This window comes from Ictalurus punctatus, chromosome 3 (genome assembly GCF_001660625.3).
Source record: "Ictalurus punctatus breed USDA103 chromosome 3, Coco_2.0, whole genome shotgun sequence".
Classification (NCBI taxonomy): domain Eukaryota; kingdom Metazoa; phylum Chordata; class Actinopteri; order Siluriformes; family Ictaluridae; genus Ictalurus; species Ictalurus punctatus.
In genome coordinates, this window is record NC_030418.2 from 25624555 (window position 1) to 25644378 (window position 19824).

Sequence of the window (19824 nt, forward strand, 5' to 3'; positions counted from 1 at the left end):
AAAAAAAACCCACTATGCGACTTGTTTTTTACTGTTAATGTGAGGCACGCAAAGTCTGTATACATTTTAACAGCCTTCAAAAAAGCCCCATGAGTTCCTTTAAGTATACAACACCTTCACCTCACATCAGTAGACAGCAAGGTGCAAAAAGCAGCATTAATAACAGACTCAAGTACCAATGAAAGACTGAGGGTAGGAAAAGTGGAGACATGAAAGAGATCCATTAAACGTTGGCAGGGGCAATGTGCGTCATTTGTGGTTCTGTGGAGATGTGTTGGAGCGGGCCATGCAAACAGAGGTACTTCCAGGAACATATACAACACACTGTACAGTACATGTTGAAACTTTGGTGCCTCACCCTTAAGGCACGGCGCTGATTTAAAATAACACTCCTATGGCCTTTAAGGTGAGCAGAAAATAGCGTTAATGCTATTATATGATGCAGCTTCTTGTTTTATGACTATTGCTAGGATATACTATTGTTGTAGCTAGGATATAGGAAGGCTGTGGTCCATAAGCTGAGACACCATGTCAAAATTCAATAGCAAAAGCCATTTAGAGGATTGCTAACTAAATTAATATATACTGCTTCTTCAAAGTTGTGACTATTACACTATGCACAGTTCTAATTTGTGCATACATGGTCAATTATATATAGTGACCTCCACTAATATTGGCACCCTTGGAACATATGAGCAAAGAAGGCTGTAAAAAATTGTCTTTATTGTTCAACCATTTGATCTTTTGTTTAAAAAAAAAAAAAATCACAAAAATACTCTGTTCTCACAGAGATCAAATAATCAAACAATTGGAAACAAAACAGGTTGTTAAAAAAATCTTTGTTAAATATAGGTGTGAAACAATACTGGCACCCTTATGAATTCATATGAGAAAAATATATTTTAAGTATATCCCCATTGATGTTTTACATTTTGTTTTCGTACACCTGGTTGACTAGGAACAGGAAATTTTTCAACCATGACTTCCTGTTTCACAGGGGTATAAATATGAGGTAACCTGTGTTGTGTTTGCAGTTGTTTGAGGTTCATGAGAGAAGAGTATTTTTGTGAATTTTTTTTTACAAAAGATCAAAAGGTTAAACAATAAAGACAATTTTCACAGATTTCTTTGCTCATATTTACCAAGGGTGCCAATATTAGTGGAATGCATTGTGTGTCTCTCACATTCAACTGCTTTTATTTCCAGAAAATTTCTTAACATGTGTAAATGTGTGTATTAACATAAAACATTCAACAACTGGAGACTGAACAAGATTGAACAAGATTGAACTGAACAATATTCAGACATTTGAGGAACAGAAATGGAATAATGAGTCCCTGAATAAAGGGGGGTCAATATTAAAAGTAACACGCAGTATGTGGTGTGGCCTTCAGCTGCTTTAAGTACTACAGTGCATCTCATCCTCATGGACTGAACCAGATTTGTCAGTTCTTGCTGTGGGATGATACTCCACTCTTCCACCAAGGCATTTACAAGTTCTCGATCACGTCTGGTGGGGACACATGGTTACATGTAATCTTCCACTGCAAGGACGATCAGCTGTCCTTCCTGTCTCCCTGTAGTGCTGTCTTAGGCATCTTACATTACAGACATTACAGTTTATTTCTCTGGCCACATCTGCAGTCCTCATGCCTCCCTGCAGCAGGCCTATAGCATGTTCATGCAGGTGAGCAGGAACCCTAGACATCTTTCTTCTGATGATTTTCAGTCAGTAGAAAGGTCTCTTTAGTGTCCTAAGTTATTATAATTGTGACCTTAATTGCCTACCACCTGTATACAGTTTGTGTCTTAAGGACTGTTCCACAGGTGCATGTGCAATAATTGTTAATGGTCCATTGAATAAGCATGAAAAACATCGTTTAACCCTTTCCAATAAAGATCTGTAAAGCTTATTTGGATTTTAGAAAATGATCTTTAAATTATTATTATTTTAGGGTGCCATATATATATATATATATATATATATATATATATATATATATATATATATATATATATATATATATATATATATATATACACAGTGAGGGAAAAAAGTATTTGATCCCCTGCTGATTTTGTACGTTTGCCCACTGACAAAGAAATGATCAGTCTATAATTTTAATGGTAGTTGTATTTGAACAGTGAGAGACAGAATAACAACAAAAAAATCCAAAAAAACGCATGTCAAAAATTTTATAAATTAATTTGCATTTTAATGAGGGAAAAAAGTATTTGACCCCCTCTCAATCAGAAAGATTTCGGGCTCCCAGGTATCTTTTATACAGGTAACGAGCTGAGATTTGGAGCACACTCTTAAAGGGAATGCTCCTAATATCAGTTTGTTACCTGTATAAAAGACATCTGTCCACAGAAGCAATCAATCAATCAGATTCCAAACTCTCCACCATGGCCAAGACCAAAGAGCTCTCCAAGGATGTCAGGGACAAGACTGTAGACCTACACAAGTCTGGAATGGGCTACAAGACCATTGCCAAGCAGCTTGGTGAGAAGGGGACAACAGTTGGTGCGATTATTCGCAAATGGAAGAAGCACAAAAGAACTGTCAGTCTCCCTCGGCCTGGGGCTCCATGCAAGATCTCACCTCGTGGAGTTGCACTGATCATGAGAACAGTGAGGAATCAGCCCAGAACTACACGGGAGGATCTTGTCAATGATCTCAAGGCAGCTAGGACCATAGTCACCAAGAAAACAATTGGTAATACACTACGCCGTGAAGGACTGAAATCCTGCAGCGCCCGCAAGGTCCCCCTGCTCAAGAAAGCACATATACATGCCCGTCTGAAGTTTGCCAGTGAACATCTGAATGATTCAGAGGACAACTGGGTGAAAGTGTTGTGGTCAGATGAGACCAAAATGGAGCTCTTTGGCATCAACTCAACTCGCCGTGTTTGGAGGAGGAGGAATGCTGCCTATGACCCCTGGAACACCATCCCCACCGTCAAACATGGAGGTGGAAACATTATGCTTTGGGGTTTTTTTTCTGCTAAGGGGACAGGACAACTTCACCGCATCAAAGGGACGATGGACGGGGCCATGTACCGTCAAATCTTGGGTGAAAACCTCCTTCCCTCAGACAGGGCATTGAAAATGGGTCGTGGATGGGTATTCCAGCATGACAATGACCCAAAACGCACGGCCAAGTCAACAAAGGAGTGGCTCAAGAAGAAGCACATTAAGGTCCTGGAGTGACCTAGGCAGTCTCCAGACCTAAATCCCATAGAAAATCTGTGGAGAGAGCTGAAGGTTCGAGTTGCCAAACGTCAGCCTCGACACCTTAATGATTTGGAGAAGATCTGCAAAGAGGAGTGGGACAAAATCCCTCCTGAGATGTGTGCAAACCTGGTGGCCAACTACAAGAAACGTCTGACCTCTGTGATTGCCAACAAGGGTTTTTAAACCAAGTACTAAGTCATGTTTTGCAGAGGGGTCAAATACTTATTTCCCTCATTAAAATGCAAATCAATTTATAACATTTTTGACATGCGTTTTTCTGGATTTTTTTGTTGTTATTCTGTCTCTCACTGTTCAAATAAATCTACCATTAAAATTATAGACTGATCATTTCTTTGTCAGTGGGCAAACGGACAAAATCAGCAGGGGATCAAATACTTTTTTCCCCCACTGTATATATATATATATATATATATATATATATATATATATATATATATATATATATATATATATATATATATATATACCTGTACTATTTAAAAAAAATTTTGTCACACCAAATATTGACTTTGTTTCATTTACTACAGTTTACTGCTCTTTACTGTATTTTTTTTTTTTAATGTAGAAACATTTAATTTCCTTATTTTGAAGGCATCTTTGCGCTACAGCATTTCTTCGTATGCACCTAAAACTTTTGAACAGTAATATATATTCCTGTGGAGGGATTCCTGTGGAGAATCCTCTAGAGCAAGTAGATATACAAAACACAAAAACACACAACTCTATCTTTCCCTTCAATATTACTTCAATTTTTATGAATGTTTACTATGTCATCTTTCTTGAAATGTTAAAATGAAAAACTGACACATTCTTCTTGCGTTGATGTTTATGTTTGTTGAAGACCACAAGCATTGATCTCTTTTCCACCCAAAGTCAACAGTTATAAATACATACTTTGAGATCCAAGGCTGAAATCAACTATTCTGTAAAACACTGACAGAATTTCACATGCTTTTGCTTAATGACTGCCTTTATAGCTAGTTTTTTGGCACTGCTTCGCTGATACCTGGGCCACAAATTCCCATAATTTGCCACATATTCATAAATAAGGAATCAAGATGGTCAAAAGTAAACATCGTGCTGCAACAGGGTGTAAATGAATGCTGAATGAAGGTGTTCTGTGCCTACACTGTGAACGAGTTTCACCAGAAGGAGATAAGTGGCTCATTTGAACGGCAACCAAGGGTTCCCGTATTCCAAGCCGAGTTTGGGAAGTGACCATGAAAAGGCTCGGTCATGCTTTGACTTTATTTATTCATTCACACGTCCACCAATTGACTCATTCATCAGCAAAGACTGTTTAGAACTTTCTGCTCGAAACTGTTGCTTGTTCTCCCAAATACTGAGAGATCAGCACATTCCTGCTCTGCATCCCATGATACGCTACAAGCCAGACAAAAAAAAACCTCTCTGTTCACCATCCTCTGCTGTTTATAAAGGTTGACGGTGCATTAATGACAAATAGCCCTCAGTGCACTGATAACATATAAATCAAACACAAACTGTTCTCTTTTTCCCCTCTCTATGTCTCACTAAATATATTGATGCACTTTTCTCTTAAAATCCCATAATAACATGGTTTGACCTTTTACATAGATGTATATTTACTGTGCAAAAGTCTTAGGTTACCTAAAAACATTTTTCTTGAACACTGATGTTTTCTGTATTTGTGTCTTACATTATATAATAATAAAATTGTTATAACATATTACATTATAATAATTCAAATATGAATTTTCCAAAAAAAATTGTTACAGGGAGCGTTATTCCTTAATATGTAACTTATTTAATGTAGGGTGCACAGTGACTTAGTGGTTAGCACGTTCGCCTCATGCCTCATGTTCGCCACGTACCATGGCCCTGCGTGTGCAGAGTTTGCATGTTGTCCCCGTGCTGAGAGGTTTCCTCTGGGTACTCTGGTTTCCTCCCCAATCCAAAGACATGCATGGTAGGCTGACTGGCATGTCCAAAGTGTCCGTAATGTATGAATGGGTGTGTGAATGTGTATGTGTATGTGATTGTGCCTGGCAACCCAGTAGGATAAGCGGTATAGAAGATGGATGGATGTTATTAAAGTGCCTAAAGTGACGGAAATCAAAATAGAGGTTTCAGAGCCTTTATGTCCTTGTCCCTTAGAGTTATGCACACCAATGTGATAGTACTATATCTAGAAAAAAATACTAATAGCATATAGCTAAATAATAAAAACTGTATTTTATAGTTTTTCCACTTACAGTTAGATAGGGACAGGAACCGTAAAAACAAAATTATACTTAACCAAATGCAATTTTAAACACAAAAGAAGGTCAAACAAAATACTGATTTGATTTAGTTTTTATTTTCCTGTTTACTGCTTTTAAAGCACATTTTGATATTTAGAAACCTTTTGTTATTCAGAAATTGTTTGCATGTGTCTAAGACTTCTGGACACTGTACAGTCCCTAAAGAAAGTTCCAAACTACTAGCAAATTAAACTGAGGCCTACTCCAAGCTTTAAATATGCATGGCACTGACAATCCCAAAGGAAACAGTCTTTCAAAGGGAGAAATTCTCAAGCCAAACACCTGCGGAGCTGATGCCATAACAACAGTTCCTGGACCTGCATGAATTCAGGTGATCTCATCCACATCAGCCCCCTGGAGTATGTAGACAATGGCTCAGTGTGCCTGAACACTTAAACAGTCTCTGGGCTACTCGCGCTTCAGAATCCATTCAAACCTAAGGTCAAATAAGCTTTTACTACCAGAAAACCAAATGACTTTTCTCTGTTTAAAAAAAACAAAAACACCACCCACCATCCCACATCTCTCATCGATTCTTCCCACACTTCTCATTATTTACTGTGGTGTCTTTTTATCTCTGATGATATCATCAGCTACACTGGTATTGAACAGATGCCACCTGTTGGCAGCCGTATTGCATGAGTAAGACATCAGGGCTGGCAATGAACCAGGTGGCAGAAGTCTCTGACAGTAGCTGCGTTTACATGGACAACAATTATCCACACTTAATCAGATTAAGACCATACTCTAATTAAGAAACTACCATGTAAACAGCAATTTTTACTTACCTTAATCTAATTAAGGTTATAATCAAGGTAAGCAATAATCGAATTAAGACAGGTGGAGTACTCCTGTTTTAAGCGCATTATGGACGTGTATTACAGACATGTAAACACCTTAATCACATTATAAATGTCGTGTGGGAGTTTTCACCGCATTTTGCGACAGGACACGATCACACACGGCAGTTTTACGCTTTACGGTGAACAAGAGAGTTCGGACGCGTCCCAAATCACATACCTTCCTACTATAGGCCTGTAGTGGGGAAAATACATGTATCTCAGCTACTATATAGACGGTAAGTACGCGATTTCGGACATACCCACGGCTTCAAGCAGTTGTCTATACGGCTTAAAGCAGTTGTGTATTAGCACGTATAACATAACAAATAATTAACTGCATTTAAAGCGTTCATAAAAAAATAATTAATAAAAACACCAAAAACTGTATACTGTACCATAATGAAGACGAACTGTATGTTGATACGTGAAATTCTGGAGGGACGTCGGACGGCGTGGCGCGGTGACGTAATGACGCGGGCTCTTAATCTAATTATGTTCTAAAACATGTAAAACGGGAACATGAGAGGAGTATTCTAAAATTGACTCATGTAAACACCTTAATCACATTATTATCTTAATCAGAGTAAGGTCAAGAATTAGATTAATGCTGTCCATGTAAACGTAGTCACTGACTGCGTTTACATGGACAGCAATAATCCACTCTTAATCTAATTAAGACCATAATTTGATTAAGAAACAACCATGTAAACAGCAACCTTAAATTAATTAAGGTCATAATCTAATTAAGCTCTAATCGAATTAAGACAGGTGGATTACTCCTGTTTTAATCGTATTATGGGCCTGCATTACAGACATGTAAACACCTTAATCACATTATGAACATCGTGTGAGCATTTTCACCGCATTTTGCGACAGGACACGATCACACACGGCAGTTTTACGTTTTACGGCGAACAAGAGAGTTCGGCTGTGTCCCAAACTGCATACTTGCCTACTATAGGCCTGTAGTGGGGAATAATACATGTATCTTGGCTTCTATACAGTAGGTAAATATGCGATTTGAGACCTTGCCCACGGCTTCAAGCAGTCGTCTATTTGCACGTGTAGCATGACTAATAATTAACTGCACTTAAAGCGGTTGTAAAAAATTTAATAAAAACACCCAAAACTATATACGGTACCATAACGAAGATGAACTGTATGTTGATACGTGAAATTCTGGAGGGACATTGGACGGCGTGGCGCTGTGACGTAATGACGGCTCTTAATCTAATTATCTTCTATAACATGTAAAATGGCTACATGACAGGAGTATTCTAAAAGCGACTCATGTAAACACCTTAATCACATTATTACCTTACTTAGATTAAGGTCAATAATTAGATAATTGCTGTCCTATGTAAAAGTAGTCAGTGATGAAAGAACTCAAGGAGGACGTTGTTAAACAGAGAACAAGCCAAAACAAACAAACCATTTCCTGTCCAGTTTTTTTTGTTCCATCTGCTTGACTATGAGCATCGACCTTGATTTCCGATAGAATTTTGTAGAAACGTCCTCAGATAAAAATGTCCTCATGCTCAAAAATAATGAGTGAAGTAAGCAAAAAAAGAGTGAAGGTTGCTAGTGAATACCTTTCTCCAACAATATTCACTCTATCACTCTTTCAAGTGCAGCAGATGAGCTTCCCCTTGTAATGACAGGTACAATAAAATAAAACAGACAACGTAGTATAGATATGTGGTGGGTGGCCAAGTTAAAAAGGGATTACTAAATGGAAGCACAATACACAGATTTGAAAAGGAAGCAGAGTACATCATCAACATAAACACTGACGACAGGGATAGATGAATGAGTCTAAACTTGGCAAACAGTCATCTGCTAAACCCATGTATCATCCTGTCAGTTGCTGGGTGAACAAAACACATTTCCAACTAAAAGGATTAGTCCTAATAAAAATAAAGCTACACGATATCAAGGGAATGACTTGATTGACATGGTTAATTCACAGTTCAATTTCCAAATAACGTATAAAGTTTGAACATCATATCTTTCTACATTAGTATTGCAATCATATATAAAATATATACACCATACCATATGAACATGCGGTATTTTCATTATCTAAAGGAGATTTTTTTATTTATTTCATTCACAGTGCCCAGAAAGTTCTAACAAGTCTGGGCCTATATAAACAATATTCCTAAATCAACACTAAATTGTTCAAATGTGATAGTTAATGTCCCTAAGCAACAAAAGACAGCTATGACGTATGTGCTCGGCACAGTCAAAGGGATTACAAGTTTGTACATGATGTGATAAATATAAGGCTCTGACAGCTTGTCAGCCCCCTGCAGTCATTGATGGGTCTGCATGCTCATAGTAACACAAGGGGAAGGAGGAACAGCAATGGACACTGTAGAGCAAAAAAAGTGTCTCAAGTCTCTGATCGGATTGAGCTGAGACATAATTGCGCTGATGTTGTGTCTATACACCCACCATGAAATGCTTCCTATTCACTAAGGCTATTTAATAAACAATAAAATACAATGAGGCATACCGTTATAGGAAAATGTCGTCCAACAGCAGTACATCCTTAAGTGTTTTATTCCTCCTATGCCACAGCAATTGACAAACACTAACATCCATTTTCTGTACTGCTTATCCTTCACAAGGTTGCGGTAGAGCCTGAAGCCAATCCCAGGGAACTCGAGTCACAAGGCGGGGGATACCCTGGATGGGGTGTCAACCCATCGCAGGGCATAATCACACACATATTCGCACACCCATTCACACACTATGGACAATTTGGAAATGCCAATCAGCCTACAATGAATGTCTTTGGATTGCGGAGGAAACCCATGAAGCACAGAGAGAACAAACAGGGATTCAAACCCCCAACCCTGGAGGTGCAAGGCAAACATGCTAAGCACTAAGCCACCGTCCCCCCAAACCCTATCCATTTGTAGTTATTAATAAATGCCACATCATACATTTTATCCACTTCTAGTTACAACAAACAGCAAAGCCCAAAGTCCTGAAGACCTTCCTGTGTCAGAATACTTAAAGTTAGTGCTGTTATAGAAAATGCATTAAAACCTTCTGACCAATCAGAATGAAGCATCCAAGAGCAATGCACTGGGTGCTCAAGAACAAGGTGGATACAACACAGAAATAACTGTCGAAGAAAGCCTTTACACAGGCAAACAACACGCACAAAATTTGCACAAAACTTTATGAACCAACATGCAATCAACAGAGCTTATAGGAACGATGGTTAGTGAGACTGGATCAGGCTTGTAGATGCTTAGTTTTAAAATCTAATGTCAATTTGAAAATTGAAAATAATAAACCTGGACAGAATACATATAATAATTTTCCAAATCAAGTGTCTGTTTCAGCCTTTGCGTGTGTTTGTTTTTTTGGATGGTGGTCATCTTCTTGTTCACCCCAAGAATATTATCTTAAGAGTAGTTTATGGAAATGTGCAACGATTTTTGCAGAGGTTTGAGAGACAAAAGAACTAGCTTGCTCGCTCACCACACATGTACATCCTAAAACCTGCAATGAACCAAACCACAACACCTAAATCAACTATAGCTTTTCTACGTATACTGCCACATGCAAGTATACACTCACTGGCCACGTTATTAAACCCACTCATCCATGCAATTACCCAATCAGCCAATCATCTGGCAGCAGTGCAATGCATTAAACCATGCAAATACATGTCAAAAGTTTCAATTAATGTTTACATAAAATATCAGAGTGACTTTAATCCTGGCATAGTTGTTGGTGACATACAGCTGGTTTTAGCATTTCAGAAACTGCTGATCTCCTAGAATTTTCAATTCTAACTCATTCAAACTAAACGGAAGCCTACAATAACTCAAATAAACACTCTTTACAAACATTGGGAACAGATAAAACCTGTCAGAATGAACAACACGGTGAACTTTGAGGTGGATGGGCTACAGAAGTAGAAGACAACATCAGGTTCCACTCCCGTCAGACAGGAACAGAAGTCTGGGGCTTCACTGGGCACAGCACCAGTAACATTGGACACCTGATGATTGGCAAAACATCACCCAAGTTTCTGTGCCCACTGTATCCTCAGATTCCTACTGAGTTTCTGAAATGCTCAGACCAGACCAGACCAGCCTAGACTCAGTCCCACAACCCATTATGATGTTTGATGTGAACATTAACTGAGGTTCTTGATTTTATGCAGTACATTTACATTACATTTATTCATTTAGCAGACGCTTTTATCCAAAGCGACTTACAAATGAGGGAATACAAGCAAAGCGATATATCAAGTGGAGAACAATACAAGTACTGCTTCTGTACAAGATCTTTTATTTGAGTTCTAGAAAAGCAAAGTGTGCAGAGTAGGTGTAAGTGCCAGAGTTGTTTTAAAAAAAAATTGTTCTTTTTCTTAGGATAATGTGGGGTTGGCGTTTTAGGGGTTAGTTACGTGTTCACGGAAGAGGTGGATCTTTAGCTGTTTTTTGAAGATAGTGACAGATTCTGTGGTCTGGATTGAGGTTGGAAATTCATTCCACCACTGAGGAACAGTTAGTGTGAAGCCTCTGGAAAGGGACCTTGAGACACGCTGAATAGGCACTACTAAGTGTCAGTCATTAGCTGATCGCAGATGGCGTGAGGGAATGTAAGCTTTCAGGAGAATGTTATGGTAGGGAGGTGCTATTCCAGACAAGGTCTTGTACGTGAGCATCAAGGCCTTGAATTTGATGCGGGCAGCTACAGGAAGCCAGTGGAAGGTGATGAAGAGGGGTGCGACATGGGTTCTTTAGGGCTGGTTGAAGATGAGAAGTGCTGCTGCATTCTGAATCATCTGAAGGGGTTTAATAGAGCTGGCTGGGAGGCCCGAGAGTAGTGCATTGCAGTAGCCCAGTTTTGATATGACAAGAGCCTGGACTAGTAGTTGTGCAGCCTGTTCGGTGAGATAGGGTCTGATTTTCTTGATTAGTACTCTGCTGCCACATGACTGGCTTGTTCTATGAATAAAAGCATGAATGTGCAGCTGTAAAAGTGTTCGTAATACAGTGGTCAGGAAATGTATGTCCACTGAATAATGTTTACACTCTCGTAATAATGATAGCAAATTTCCAGAATACAGTATTCCCAGAGTAGGGTCACATTGCTCCTCCTTCTAAGTGGCGTAACTTAAAGAAGTCTTAACCAGGATCAGGTATGGTAGGGATTCCTGGAAAGGCCTGAAAGACAGCGAAAGCTGTGGAAATGGATGCAGGGATTAAGAACGTGGATGCAGCTGGGTTGGGCTTCTGCCAGGAAAGGGGCCTCGGGGAGAGGAATTTCTTAATCCTCCACAATCCTACAGTGAGCAAAAGAGATCTTTAATTAGAGAGGCTGCTAGACACATGTCTGACTCCTGTGCTGTTGCTGCTTAATAACTACACAACAAAGGAAAGATGGGTTTTCATGAAATTTAAGAGGCGCCATCAATCAGTTCTGGCTGCTGGTGCTTTGCAAGAGTTCTTGGTTTGGTGCCCTCTACTGGGGGCAGAAAAACATAATAAAGCTAACTAATTTCCTAATGACTTCTGAGTTCTCTCTGTAGACTTCTGAATTCATGCTGCTATCATGAGTTACATCATCAATAAAGATTAGTGATCTTGTTCCAGAAACAGCCATGCAAGCCCAAGCCATGACACTTCTCCCACCGTGCTTGACACACGGGTTCGTATGTTTCCCGCAATGTTTTTTGTCATACCTGCTGTTGTTTTCCGTCTAGATGTAAATATGAGGACATGAAAGCTGAAATTCTGATCTTCTCATATTCACTTTTTGCTCTCAAACCGAAATGTCTTCAGTCTATAGCAAAAAAATAATAAAAAAAAAGATTTGGCCTTGCTGTCCCAAACATTTCAGAGAGGACTGTATAAGCATAAAGAACTGTGAAAACAAGTATATGAAATGACTTCTATAAACAACTTTTTGTACCTCTTTATGACTCTCTTATTCTTACGTACTATTCTTTTAATACACACACTCAAAGTGATAGTCCCACTTGAACTAAGCACAAAAGAAAACATTCAGGCAGAGGGCTTTAGCATTTTAACACGATACGATTGGCTAACTTCCACATCCAATACCAAGTTTTAGAGTTTTAGTCAAGCACTTAAAAATGAGTTTAGAGAAAAAGAAAGCAATGGAGGAAGCAGAAGATGTGTGGAGTTGAAGTCAAATCAGGTGACGATTCGACAAGCTGCTGCAGTGCTCTCACTGCCGAGTATGCCGCCAAAATATCCTGCCTCCTGTCTCGCTCTCACACTCTCTCTCTCTCTCTCTCTCTCTCTCTCTGGCACACACGCACACACAAACACATCTTATCCATTTACTCCTTACCCACTTACTCTTTTCAAAGTATTGGAACATTTCATTTCATGTTCAAGCAATCATCCAGCTACACACACACACACACACACACCTGTACACCTTTCAATACTTCATACACATTTTACTTTTGAAACTCCTTTTACAATCCGTCCATTTCTGCTCTTCACACATCCCATATTACAGGTACATCTGCCTAAACGATCATATTTTTCTAGGTGAAACATCTGCAGTGTCTTTTGCATTATTTGCACAACCTGTTTCTTTTTAGACTAACAAAGACCCAAAAGCACAGTTTAACACTTAATGGTTTGCAAAATTTAATCTCATGACGTTTGTACAAAAGATGAACGTGAATGCTGTTACAGAAACACACAGAACCAAATGACTGCATGTTGAAGGGCTTGATTGATTAACACAACAACCAATAGAATTTGAGATGCACCAAATGCCCATCATATAATCACAAACGTCCCACAAATTCACCCTCTTCAAACTCATTTTTTTCCTCAGCTAAGGCATGGGTGGAAAAGGAACTAGATTGCTAGAAGATGCACAGTCAAAAAGGCACTAACAAACCATGTTTGCTGCTACTGTAGTGCAAAACCTGCTCCCAGGGGTAGGACATACACATTCTAGAGAGCATTTCATTGGATGAACACAAGACTAGTACTGGATGAATCTTTAATTAAAATAAATAAAATTTCTGGAAGTGATGAACTATCTCCAAAACATTTTTTATATTTGTTTCTGCAGTTACTGTTGTATTGGTGTCCCTAACACTAAGGGACAAAACACTCTGAAACACCGATTTTGATTTCAGGGGAAATAATGACATCATGACTCCGGAACTATGATATTTCCAGAAAGATCGACACTGCACACAATGTCAACCAAAGTGGTAAACTAGCACTTATTGCAACATTTCTGCACAGGAGTCTATGGAGCTGTATAGAGTTAAACTTCCAACTATTTTAATCCAAATTGATGCTGATTTTAAGCAGTGAGGAAACAGCACATCTTTTGCATCAGTGGCTCAGTAGTTAAGGCCTTGGGCTATCAACCAGAAGGTTGTTTAAAACCTAGCAATGGCAAGCTACCACCATTGGGCCCTTGAGCAAGGCCATTAACCTTCATCTGCTCAGCTCAACTGTATGTCACTTTGGGTAAAAACAAAACAAAAAAATTTTTTAAACCATCTGCCAAATTAACAACTATTTAAAACTGGGACATCTGGTTTATTGATTCGGTATCAACTGTTCGACAGTCTTGTGATCAAAAGAGCATACTACAGTTTTCAAGCACATGCTGCAGTAACTGAAAAACGAATAAATGATGGATTGTGTAATAGGATATTATGAACATTATCAATTTATAGACTGCTGGCACAGCAGATTATGACTGTTCACTATATTGTTCTCCATTTGGTAAGTCCATTCTCTGGTTTGCTTCACTGCATGTGCATCAGTGAAGGGAAATATTAATGTTACAGCATACAAAGACAACCTACATAGTTGTGTGCTTTAAACTTTGTGGCACATATGGGTGTCATGGTCAAGTGTCCACATAGATTTGGCCATGTTACTTTTTCCAAATAGTTTTTTTTTTTTAACTGAATCAATCATTAGTCATTTTTGGAATTAATTTCTAGGTGAATGGGGATTTTATATATATATATATATATATGTGTGTGTGTGTGTGTGTGTGTGTGTGTGTGTGTGTGTGTGTGTGTGTGTGTGTGTGTGTGGGTGTGTGTGTGTATATATATACAGATAGGTAGATAGGTGGATAGATAGATAGATACACCCACATACATACACACACACACTCGTATATCTCTTTCCGATAGGCTTTAAGAACGCCTTTGACAAAAGGAAAATGTATTGAAATCACATTCTAATGGCTGGATCGGGAAGCTGTCGCAAGGTTGCGATGGGAAACAGGAAACATGGCCAGCAAATCACACATGACACTGATGCCAAATTTATTAATAAATTCAAAAAGACTGGATGTGTTACGGACCAAGTGAGAAATGGACATCCACGAGGACTCAACCAAAGTGGTGCTGGCAAACACAGTCCCCTATTTATGGAGACTTTTAGGTCACCCTGTATACATTTATGCTCTATTAAAATACATCAGCATTCCCAAATCTGGGAAAATATTAAGATGTTATAGAGGGCTAAACTGGTATAGGAAATCCAGTTGTAATCTGTTAGGCTATTTGAAATAGAATAAATTCTCCTAATCAAGTCTTCTTCTTCTTTTTTGTGCAGAGTGAAGCAATGCCTCAACAGATATAAAAGCAGTGTGTGGTCTACTTCAAAGCATACAAAGTACATAGGTCAACATGAGGGATAAAAGATTTGAATGCACAATTTTCAGCACTTAACATTCAATGTACTGCAAATGAAGCCCTGGGTTAAGAACAATTGAGCTCTTGATCTTTCAGGTTCATAAACCTTTTTCCATCCAAAGCAAAAGTAAGAACAACAATTACACAGAAATGCAAAATCAAATAATGCTCCCTCCTCATAAATTTCGCATTTTAAGACTGATGCATTATGAAAAGACATCTGTTGTTTATGTTATTTTTTTCTGGCATGCGATCAAGGAATTAGAGGTGAGGTTGAATGAGGCTGACTGGGCCTGCAGTACGAGATTCTGCCAGTGTGTATGCACACACACAAACACACACACCTTTCTCACACCCCAGGCACTGCTTCATACCTGCCATTTTGAAGTGTGTGTATGTGTGTGTGTGTGAGAGAGAGAGTGCAGAACATAAAAGTGCAGATGAGTAGAAAATGAGAGAAAATGCTCAATGTAAACAGTGATGTGATTAACAGACTGAAGAGAGAAAGACTTAGGCAATTCAGCACTTGTCCACATCCAGAAAAGTTCTCTATCTGCCTTGAATAGGAGTCACAGGAACACCCCTTGTGAATATCTCCCTGTTCTATTGACTTCTGAGGAACCACAGTGTCTAACCATCATTAAAGTGAAATAAATCAGACTGATTTTAAATATTCATCATACCCTGATCTGATTAATATCACTATTGCCAGAGTGCATAACACACTTATCCATACTCAGAACCTGCATCTAAACACTCACCCTCCTTCACTTTCTGCTTCCTCCGAGCTATATCCCTGTGCTCTTGCAGCTTCGCTGGCTCTCTTCCTCTTTGTGGGTGTGGTTCTATTCAGTGGACTTGCCTTGCGACTTCGCCCTGTTAACTCATCTCTGATGTGGTCCTGCAGGTGTGGAAGAGCATTCTTCAGGGCCTTCACCTCCTCTTTGAGCTCCGACACACACTGAATCAGAGCTCCGAGCCGATCCAGCACCTCCGTCTGACCCTCTTGCAATGCCACACCGCCATCGAGCTGGTCTGTGTTTCTGCTGCTTGACAGGTAATAAGTATTTGTCCCTGCTGCCGCCACCATGGCTCTCCGGCTCTGGTACCAAAAAGCTGCCAAGCTGATCCCTGCTGCACCAGCCAGAACTCCCAGAGCCAGGACCTTGCCATCCTGAGCCATCCTGCATACGTGAACAGACACACTCGTTGTAGCAAACTTTAATACCAAAACTACAAATACAAGTAATAAGCTATGTAGATGAATGTCAACACTATTTAAACATTGCAGTAACAAAAATGTTTTGGGTTTTTTTTTTTTGCTTGTGAGATTCTTCTGAATCTTGCTAAATTCAGCATTAAAATATCAGGAAAAAAATGGTTGGTTGGGATATGAAACAAACAGAGCAGTGCATCTTTAATGGTCTGTAAATTTGTGCTGAAGTTTGATAAACCAGCCCCACCTCCTTTTTCTTTAGGTTCACAACCCATTGTAGTACTTTTGCATTCACTCACCAACTGAGCTCTTCAAAAATGATTATAGGTGGTGTCAAAGTTCATGTGTGTGAATGCAAACGATTATTAATGGGTGTGGTTTACAAGTCACACAAGCAGATGAATATTAAGACTACTAATTTGCTTAGCAGGATAACAAATAAAGGTGGCCACTTGTCCAATATAAGAGGCTTTGTGAGCAGATCTGTCAATCATGTTACTGACCTGTTGCCAATTAACTTCCAGCAATTTCTTTTTATTAACACTTACATTTCCAGCCTTTTGATGCCGTCCCAACTTTTTTGAGACGTGTTGCAGCCATCAAATTCAAAATTGTCTCATTTTTTTTCTTAAAATGGTACATTTCCTCAGTTTAAACATTTTATGTTTTCTATCTTCTATTGTGAATAACATATGGGTTTATGATCTTTGCAAATCATTGGATTCTGCTTTCATTTACATTTTACACAGCGTCCCAACATTTTTGGAATTGGGATTGTAGTAAGCGAGCTAATGGTCACAATTTTATGTTGTTTTATTTGGAGATCGTTTCCAAATTCAGCTATTTATTCCTAAAAATGTGTTCATTCTTAGCACTCTGAGGACAATTTCCCTTTGCATGATTTATTTGCTCTAGGGAACAAAAGTTTAAATATGTGGCACACTGAAGTATTTCTTTGCCAATTGTATGATTGTTCTTGAGTTTTTCCTAATAGCCAGTTATTCAATCTCATTAATAAAAGTATTCAGAGGAAAATTCAGTTTGTCTGTTTTCATTTACTATAATATCCATGTATTTCTGTAAATTGGACTCATTATGTAGATTTGAATTAATACAATATCGCATGGTATCGTGATACTCTTTGTTATTGTGATACTTCAGCTGGTATAGTATCTTGCACACTCCCTGCACACCTGCTGTTTTCTTGTAACTGGCAAGAAACCCTTTAGTGCACACAGACTTACTGATTAATTACAATGTGCAAAAATTATCCAGTAAAAATATTAGTTTGTAGTTGTCAATTTTCAGCATTTGTGTGACTGCGACAACCACAAAAATGACATTTTGTGTAATAATGCATCTGGAGAAAATAGCAAGGGAGGTAGAATTAGATGATCCACCGATCAGCATGAGCAAGTCTCCAAAAGCTACATCTCAATATTGTCACAGCTACACTGTACACAATAAAGGCAAGCTGAAATCACCTGGAAAAACCAACACTCTCTCGTGACACAAGATGCAATCAGTGTGAAATGTTAACCCTTATAATCTTAACTTTTTGAGACCCCACCATCATATTATGTCCCCTCATCACTCCACCTCATACACAGTGTGTATATAGTGTGGTATCACCTTTTCTTCCCCAAACTACTTCCTGTCTGAATACATACTCATCAGGTTCTAATAAACACTGCAAAGAGAAACTAAATATGCAAGCAACACCACAAGTCACGTCTCAAGACAAAAGAGACATGAAAACGTGTTAAATTTTACAGGATTCTTCATCAGTTTTGGGAAATTAGTGAAGTAATCCCAAGCAGTGTAATAAATACCAGGGTGTTTAACGAACACGCCTTACAATCTTGTTTTACTTTAAAAGCACAACCAAAAAAGTTCCAAGAACATTTATTTGACAAGCCCCGTTTCTTGTTTCCTAACAAACAACACTAAAATGACCAAGCAACAGTACTGCTCTCTGCATTTACACAACTATGCTGTCTTTACTGTTAAATCCAGCGCGCTAACTAGATAGCTAGCAATCTAACAAGATGACATTAGTACCAGGACAGACGTTAGCTATATTATGACTGAAATAACATTTGAACATCGCCATTCTTGAAATACACTGTCATTTAAACAGGCATGAGAGAGAAAACTGGTTACAAACACAGATTAAGCCTTACTGTTAGGCAACTCTCCACAGTTTGACAGTCAGTGGTGCAACATCAACAACAGTCCGGAAGGCGCGAGCGGCATCATAACAAAGGTTCCGCAAGACGAATGTCACCTTTCTTCATTATTATAGTGTACAATCCATAATGTCGCTAAATATAGGCTACAGACAGTCCGTTTCCTATTGTTAAATTAATACTATCACTGCCTTATTTCCTCCTGTCAAGTCACTCCCTCTCTCACTCCCAAATGTACTGTGATTTCACTCACAGGATTCCATATGAACTATGAACGTCTATGTACATTTTAGCTGAGCTAATATTATGAAATTAATCTCTCTAGAAAGAGTGCTATATACAGTATAGCAGGGTTCATCAACCCTTTTGCAGGCAGGGAACCTGTACAATAATATTTGACTATATAATGGATATTTAATGATGCGTTTCTGAACTTTCCACTCTCAGAACACCTGCAATTAAAACTAAGCCAGTCATGATTAGGTTCAAGTTAACATTTATAGGCCTACCTATATTGAGTTATTGAGATTTCGAGTAAATCGGTTCACTTCAGACAAACAACTAATAACTAGAAGAACTGAATAATACATATAAAAACTCTGAAAATATTGGCTTGTTCCCTGAGCCCACTATACAGTCCATGGTTATATAAGATTAATAATATAAACTCACAGTAAAAAATTCAGCATTCGAGTAACTGTATCCATGAAAAAACTTTGAAAACCTGGTTATGTAAAGAAAACAACTCTATAAGTGTTCACTAGATCATAATTAAACTATAAATGATAAACCTCATTCAACCATAATTACCAAAGGTAACAAGCAAAGCCAAGAGGCAAAGTTCATCACAGTCACTCATTAACTGGTGTGTGAGTCAGGTAATGGTGACTGAAATGTTGCAGAAAAAGTCAAATAATGATTTTGTAAATATAACTTCAAAAAAGAAAATAAAAGATAATTTTTAAAAACTTACTTGAATTTAGCAGAGGACTGTGGTTTTGATGTAATATGAGCTCTCCCTGAGCAACTCAGTGTGCTGGGCTGTGGTTGATACACGTATAATCAACCTTGAACCAGCAAGGCTGCTCTAACTGACGGTCAGATTCTGATTTCAGTCTGTAAGAGTTTAATATTAACTGGGGAGGACCCTTTTAAAGAAGATATGAATAGGGCCGCATGAGTTATACAGAAAGTATTGGAATTGGAAAATGTTTTTGCTATAAACTGACGATATTTGGAATTGAGATCAAAAGAGGGATATGAGATGATAGATCAGAATTTCAGCTTTCATTTGCTGATATTTACATTTAGATGTGACTTTGGTGTTCAATTGCAAAAACAA

General features: G+C 38.5%; 1 protein-coding gene across 4 annotated transcripts in view; it reads right to left on the minus strand.

Annotated features, from left to right (window-relative positions):
• Nucleotides 1–19590, minus strand: part of LOC108263613 (regulator of microtubule dynamics protein 2) — a 45677-nt gene extending 26087 nt beyond the window's left edge. The window contains exons 1-2 of one of the 4 annotated variants that reach the window (XM_047154064.2): nt 19155–19301; nt 15839–16261 (exon numbers count right to left, since the gene is read on the minus strand). In XM_047154064.2, coding sequence (XP_047010020.1) covers nt 15839–16261; nt 19155–19189 — 458 coding nt within the window. In that variant the 5' untranslated portion in view covers nt 19190–19301. Of the gene's footprint in view, nt 1–15838; nt 16262–18476; nt 18602–19154; nt 19303–19455 lie in introns of those variants that run through there. The other 3 variants (XM_017464623.3, XM_017464622.3, XM_017464624.3) reach the window with 3 other exon arrangements.
• Nucleotides 19591–19824: the final 234 nt, after the last annotated feature.